This window comes from Chlamydotis macqueenii, chromosome 2 (genome assembly GCF_036417535.1).
Source record: "Chlamydotis macqueenii isolate bChlMac1 chromosome 2, bChlMac1.mat, whole genome shotgun sequence".
Lineage (NCBI taxonomy): Eukaryota > Metazoa > Chordata > Aves > Otidiformes > Otididae > Chlamydotis > Chlamydotis macqueenii.
Window position 1 is genome coordinate 6,322,247 of NC_141557.1, and position 6,947 is coordinate 6,329,193.

General features: G+C 41.8%; 1 protein-coding gene across 1 annotated transcript in view; it reads right to left on the minus strand.

Moving 5' to 3' along the window:
- XYLB (xylulokinase) overlaps positions 1-6,569 on the minus strand; it is an 87,123-nt gene extending 80,554 nt beyond the window's left edge. The window contains exons 1-5 of the mRNA XM_086741789.1: positions 6,519-6,569; positions 4,485-4,567; positions 3,534-3,603; positions 1,866-1,946; positions 4-90 (exon numbers count right to left, since the gene is read on the minus strand). Coding sequence (XP_086597915.1) covers positions 4-90; positions 1,866-1,946; positions 3,534-3,603; positions 4,485-4,567; positions 6,519-6,563 — 366 coding nt within the window. The 5' untranslated portion in view covers positions 6,564-6,569. The remainder of the gene's footprint in view (positions 1-3; positions 91-1,865; positions 1,947-3,533; positions 3,604-4,484; positions 4,568-6,518) is intronic.
- Between the last annotated feature and the right edge of the window lie 378 nt (positions 6,570-6,947).

Genomic DNA, 6,947 nt, shown 5'->3' on the forward strand with positions numbered 1-6,947 from the left:
TACCTTTAGTGACTGATGTAAAGGCAGTTCAGGTGATGCATTCTTTAAAATTTGGATGCTTCCTTTTTTCCAGTACACACTCCCATGTTGCTGTAGAAAGTAGAGAAACAGAAGTTGGAGATGCCCTCCCAAACCACAGAGTTCATCTCCTGATCTGAATTTCAAACTAAGGGACAGAGAACTCTCTCAAATCTAGGAGAGTTGCACCTTTTCAAATCAAATGCCTCACTAAAAGATTCTGTAAGACTGAGCAAAGCATATACTAAACCGGAAAGTGTAGGAGACAAGAGACAGTGATGATTTTGAACTACAGCAACTTCTAGTGGGAATTATTATTATATTGATAATGGTATTACATACTTCTTTGAGGGATCTTTGAGCTGTAGGCAGGGCGCCACAGTCAAGACTGTTAGTTCTGTGCTATTTCAGCACAGCCCCCAGATTCTTCAGTTACATGCCTGCCCCAGTCACCACTAATGGACTGTGTAATATTGAGAAGGTTATTTAAACTCCATCTCTCAGGTGGCTTCCTCAAGCCAGGCATCCCTAGTTACATACCTGCAGGATACCCTAGACAAACTGCAAAGCACCATGCAGTGACCCATAAACAGTTCTGATGACCCAAGTGCACACGAATCCCCTGGGCACAGAATACTCGACCACATTGTCATGCAGACTGTCTGCAGAAATGGCAGAGAGATGTAAAATACAATCAAGACCAAGTTTGTCCCTTCTCTGGGATAAACACTGCCACATTAGTGCATCTCCACAGTGATCTGCAGCATAAAGACAAGGTTCTTCGAAGAGAAAAGGGAGAGAGACAGTGTGGGTTGGAAGGGGGCCACTAAATGAAATCCTGTTTTCTACCTGCAAGAATCTGATATAGCACCAAGTTGATAGCCTCGTCTTGTTGGAGGATGGGTAAAATAAAGGGAATACAGGCAACCTGGAAATGCACTTCCTTTTTTCACTTGAGTAAGCTGAGATTACTCGGCAGTCCTTAACTTCTGTTCCGCTGAAGAATTCGTAACACAGCCTCAATACTGGCTATGATTTTCAGACATTTTGCACAGACTTTCAACCAAAGTCAATGAAACATGGAGATCAAAGCAAGAGTTTTGATTAATTAGTCCCAGATATATCAAGATGAATAACCTAAACCTCATGTGTCAGAACTAGCTATTGCTTTGGTGCTGTCCTCCCCCTGAGCATCATCTGTGAAAGCTGTAAGACTTCCTCGTTTCACCAGAGCACTAGCAGACTGGCTAACTGACTAAATGTCAGGACAGGTTTTATAAATCTCAGAAAAAATGCATTATGCACTACAGGCTAAATCACGGCAGCATCTTTGTCATTTCTGCATCAAAGACTATCATAATTTGGGTTTTGTTGTTCTTAGGCAGATCTCTATCCTAGCCAACAAAAACTGTGCTCAACAGGATGTTACAATGCCTTTAGCAAACTGTGCTCCTCACTACTTTTTCTACCCCTTTCCACATGAACCTGGATGTGCTGAAATTCAAGATGACCCCAGCCATTTCAGAATCTGTAAGCGCAAAGAACTTAACAGGAAATCAACTAGTTATGCACTATACTCATCTAAACAACTGCGGTGTAAACCTCATCCTCCACTCCCACTACCTTATACTGATTGCTCTGTGTGCTTCAGGTTTTATGTCCCCTTGAGGAACATGTCTTTTAACGATCACTTATATAGAAGCTTTGGTGTTACCTGGCATCATTATGGTCTTCTGCGATTCAATTATTTAAATAAAATTTATCACCATACCTTATATTCTATTGAAGAAATATGTATCAGTAAGAAATATATCCATAAGACTGATTTTTTTTCTTTATAAACTAACCTGGCCAGCACCAGACAAAGCTCTGACTTGCGAGAAGTTAAAGCCCAAAGACTTCATCTTTTCCAAAATCATATCCAGAGCCTATAAGAACAAACAAAATCAAGAATAACTCTAATGAGCTATCAAATTATGCATACTCACAATCTCTGGAATTAAACAGTAAATTCATGTCATCACTGATAAGAGTTCATTGGCAGATAACGAAAAATTAGCTAATGACTATGGACTTCTCAAAAAGCTGCATAAATTAATTTACTAAGTAAAAGTCCATAAAAGAAAAGTTGAATCACACAGGGAAAAAAAAAAATCTTTAAACAAGCTGAATAATTAAGATCCATTATTTAAAACTTAAATAAGAACCAAGAGTTAAAGAACTCAAATTCATTTAAAAGTTGCTTTTAAGAGTACCAGAGAAAAAGCAAGATTATCTTTTTCTGTTTTTACTTTTGGAAATCTATGAAATCTCAATGGGGTGCACCTTGCACCCCATCCTACAAGATGTTAGGTATCCCAAATACCATTGTCCCCAGTGTTTGCTGAAAACTCAGGATCTCTTTAATACAAGGCTAATTAAGTGAATCTTAGCACTTTAAACACCTAGGTTAACTTTGTTCTTGCCTCATTTTCCTGATGTTTAAAACCAAAAATTAATCTATCTTTACACAGTCTCATTCAGATCATCACTTCCCAGACTATCCTGACAAATGAACCATTGCAAGACTTTGAAATTTCCCAAGAAACATCATATACCTATATAATCATATTATTAATTTAATAATTACAACTGTTCCTGTTCATTATGGTTCAAAAGACCAAAGCAAGCAAATCTACCAAACCTTTGTCAATTACTCTGGATCACCAGCTGGGGCTTCTGTGACCTTTCAAATATCTTAACTGTTCACATCACACTAATAAGACAAATTTACATAGTCCTGTGTGAGAGCCAATGTTGCAGAATCTGCACAGAAGCAAGGAAGGTCTTCCTTCAAAATAGAAAAGCATGTTGTATTTCAAAATAAACACCAAAGTGACTGGGAATCACTAAATAAATTGCTCTTTAACTACATCAACTGGTTGGCAAAGCTTATTCTAGAAAAAAAAAAAAAAATAGTGCAGGTAACCTGTATGCTACAAAAAGTTTGCCCAGAGAGGTGGTGGATGCCCTGGAAACGTTCAAGGCCAGGTTGGATGGGGCTCTGAGCAACCTGATCTGGTTGGAGATGTCCCTGCTCCTTGCAGGGGGGTTGGACTCAATGACCTTTAAAGGACCCTTCCAACCCAAACCATTCTATGATTCTATGAAAAACACAGATATAAGGTAGGCAAAGCAACAGCTGCCACTTTTGCATAGAAAACAAGAAGATGAGGAAAAAAAAAAAGTTTTTTTTCAAATGAGGGAAAGTCATAAATTTATCACACATACAACACTGTAATAGTAAGAGAGTGAAGAAACAAACAAAAAAACCCTCAAAATGTTAGCAAATTCCACTATGTTTGTTGATAACATTAATATTTGCAAACCAAAGACACAGAGTAACACTTAAAAGAAACAGAATACAAGCAAAAAGACTATGCTGATTTGAATGATGAGTTTCACTACTGCTTGGAATACATTTCCATTTCAATAACAGCAAGGAAGAAGTCAAACTATACAAAGCGTGTTCATACCTTGACCCACATTAGCACAGGAGAAGTGACGGTCAGTCTGTCACTCTGGATATAGACTCCACCTTGAGTCCTACAGAAAAATGGTATTTTCTCTTGGTGAATTCAGCATTTTTTCTCCCCGCCAAGCAAAGTTCTTCAAGTTTATTAATAACCAAAGAGAGTCTGCAATGCTTTTATGTTAAGAGCAAGAATACAATCAATGTTTGAAACCTGAAAAAGTAAGAGCCAGCTCCTAGGAGGTGACATAAGCGATGTCTGACCCAATTGCAAAGTAAATAGTTTGCAAATAAAGGCTCTGATCCTGAAGTAAGATCTGTAATAGACTCCAATGCTGATACTGTCCATTGGCTCCATGTAATTCAGTTATTTCTAAGTTTCCTAACAGTCACCGTTAGTGGCTTGAACCTAAAAGAGGAAATTCAATTTTTGCTGTTAAACCATCAAGTCAATAAATGTACTTCATTAAAACTTGTGACCATGGAGGACGACATTTGTAAATTCTAGTCTATTAACTGAAATAAACAAATACTGTCACCCCACATCTTACTGTGAGATTTGGAACCACTGAATTTGTCTCCAGGTGCCTTTTAGAAGTTGCCCTCATGCAATTTACTTGCTGTTATCATCGCATTCCACCCTGAGACAAAGGTGGTGCTTAATTCTGTGTCCCAAAAAGAAAGTCATGTCCACAAGTCTGAAGTCCCAAAAAAAAAAAAAAAAAAAAAGGTTCATTTGTTCATTTATACATAACACTTTGGGGTAGATTTTTTAAATTTCTTTCCTGTTGGGAGTTCTTGCCATATTTACATATCAAAGAAAGCAAGAGTACATACTGCCATCACTAAGTATGAAACACGTACATTGTATGAATTTTTCCACACCTTCACACATACCAATGAGACCAATCTCCAGTGTTATAAATTATATTAAGTAAAATATAAAAAGCCTTACTTAAATTCTGGAAGATCTTTATCAAAATGAACATTATCCTCATAAATGACTCTCAGCTGTTCATCAATAGCAATGACTTTCAGCTAGAAGATACAAAACAGGATGTTAACAGAAAGTAGCAATAATTAAATAGAACTGATAACTCATTTATAATAATTCAATTCCCATAGATGAGAAAGAAGGTCACCCCAATCCATACAACTCACTGAAAGTACAGGCACAATTTGACATTAAACAAGTTATTATGTGAATTTCCAGCATGTCACCTATTCAGCAACCTGTATATTTGTTTGCTTGCATTTCCCCCTCCATTTTCTCTCTCCTTAATCACACAAGATCGAGATGCAGATATATGCTAAAGAACAGCAAACAAATTACCAGGTTTGTAGCTTACATCATTGTAATGATGTAGCTTGATCATTGTAATCAATTTTTCCAATTTCTCCAAAGAATACAGTATCTTAGATTAAAGATGTCACATGGTTTTTTTTTTCCCCTCCCTCTCCTTATTTTTTTGCCCCATCTTACTAAGGAACCTAACAGACTCTTAGGATACCTTGAGGACCTTCCCTGCTCCCCAAATGGTGAGTAAATCAAACTCTACCAGTCTGGTAGAGTTCAGAGGGCATTACACAAGTGTATTCTGAGCTTCTGTTGCTGGAAAACAACATCCCAAATGGGTAACTCCATAAATCTGAGCTTTCTTGTAAGCACAAACTAGAAGAGCATCACAAACTTTCCTCCTCTATCTTCACTCAAGTTCACCTAGTACAGAAAAAAAACATTAACAGCCTAGAAGAAGAGTGAGAAGGTACCTCACATTCTACACATATTTCAACACAGGAGAAAGCGCAAACTGCTGCTAAAGGGACACAAAAAAAAAAAACCTACAAAGATTAAGTCATCTCAAAGAGTTATATTCAAGTAACAAGGCCATCCCCACTTTAGCCATACTATCGTAGAGCCATTATTTATGCACCAGCACAACTCTTATTACCAGTTTGATACCCTGTGCTAGCTTAAAAATGGCTCTGACCCACTGCAGCTTAATTTGCTTTCTGCTTGCAGGATGCCCCCTTAAAAAACACTTCATCAGCCTAACTGGGATGTGTTTCTTCAAGCTTCCAAACTTCAGCACAGCTGTAATGAAGTGATTTATGCTCATACGCCTATTTTAAACATATTCAGGCCTATGCACAACTTGCACAGAGTTTCTATTTGCAGTGCACCAATACCCAATTGTGCTGACAAATCAAAATTTCAAGAAGCAACCTGAGCATCCAGGTTCATAATCCTACGAATCTTGATTCACACGGGGACACTGGAAAAGCTGAATTCAGGTGCAAATCTCAGCTCCCAGCCTGCTGGATTCTGCAGGCAAAGGGGTCTCCATGCAGAGAAGGGCCACAGCAGTCATTTACAGGATTAAATCCTTCCTTAGCAGGATGGGGAATGTTAGGACACCCAGCCCACAGCTTCAGACAAGAGATGGGACAAACAGAAAGGGATGAAGGATGTGCTTTTGGAGACAAAGGGATAGAGGCATGCAAACAGCTGGGCACATGTACTGCCCATGGCCCACAGAAGCCTTAAAACACATGAAGCACTGGGAATTATTTTGCATCAGCTGTGTTAAGCTGCTGGCGTGTATGAATCCGCAGCACAGCATCCTGCAGCGCCCTGCCTGGCCCTGCTGTGAATGAGGAAACCCTGCAAAACAAAACCGTCGCTGGGTGGGGGAAAAGAGGCGAGGAAAGCTGCTGGAGAGGAGGAAGGCCTGTTCCCCGTCAGGTCCCCTTCCCCAGGTCAGTGCGCCAGCCCGGCCCTGTCCCGCAAGCAGCTCCCCGAGGCCTCGCTGGGTGCAGCCTCCCGCACCCCCCGCGCCTCAGACCCGCGGCGGCGCCATACGAGCCCCGCGCAAGGCGGGGCAGGCCGCGTCCAGGCCCCGCGAACCCCCGGTCCCGCAGCCCTGCGCACAACTGCCGCCGGCCAAGGGAGGGGAGAGGAGGCGCGGGCGGGAGGCGGCCCCAGTACCTGCTGCGTGCTGAAGTCCCAGCCCAGGTAGCAGGGAGCAGCCATGGCGCGGCCGGGCCTGCCCGGCCCTAACGCTTGCCCCGCGGCCGGGGCAGGTTGGCAGGCCCGGCCTCCCCGGGCAGGAGGGGGAGCAGCAGAGTTAATGAGTGCCCAGCGCACAGGGACTGAACCCTCATCCCTCCCTCACACAGAGCGGCTGCTGTGAGAGCTGCGGAGCAGGGAGAGGCTCAGGGGAGGTGATGCGATGGCGGCCTGCTCGATGCCGGGCCTGAGCACGGCAGCTGCTAAACAGCAGTAGGTGTGTGCTGATGTGTGGGACCCATCGGCCTGCCGGTGCCCAAGCCGCTGAGAAAGCACCAAAGCAGTTGTACAGCGACCGCCCGGTAAATGGAAGCAAAACACAAAGGAATTCACAAAATTCTAATATTC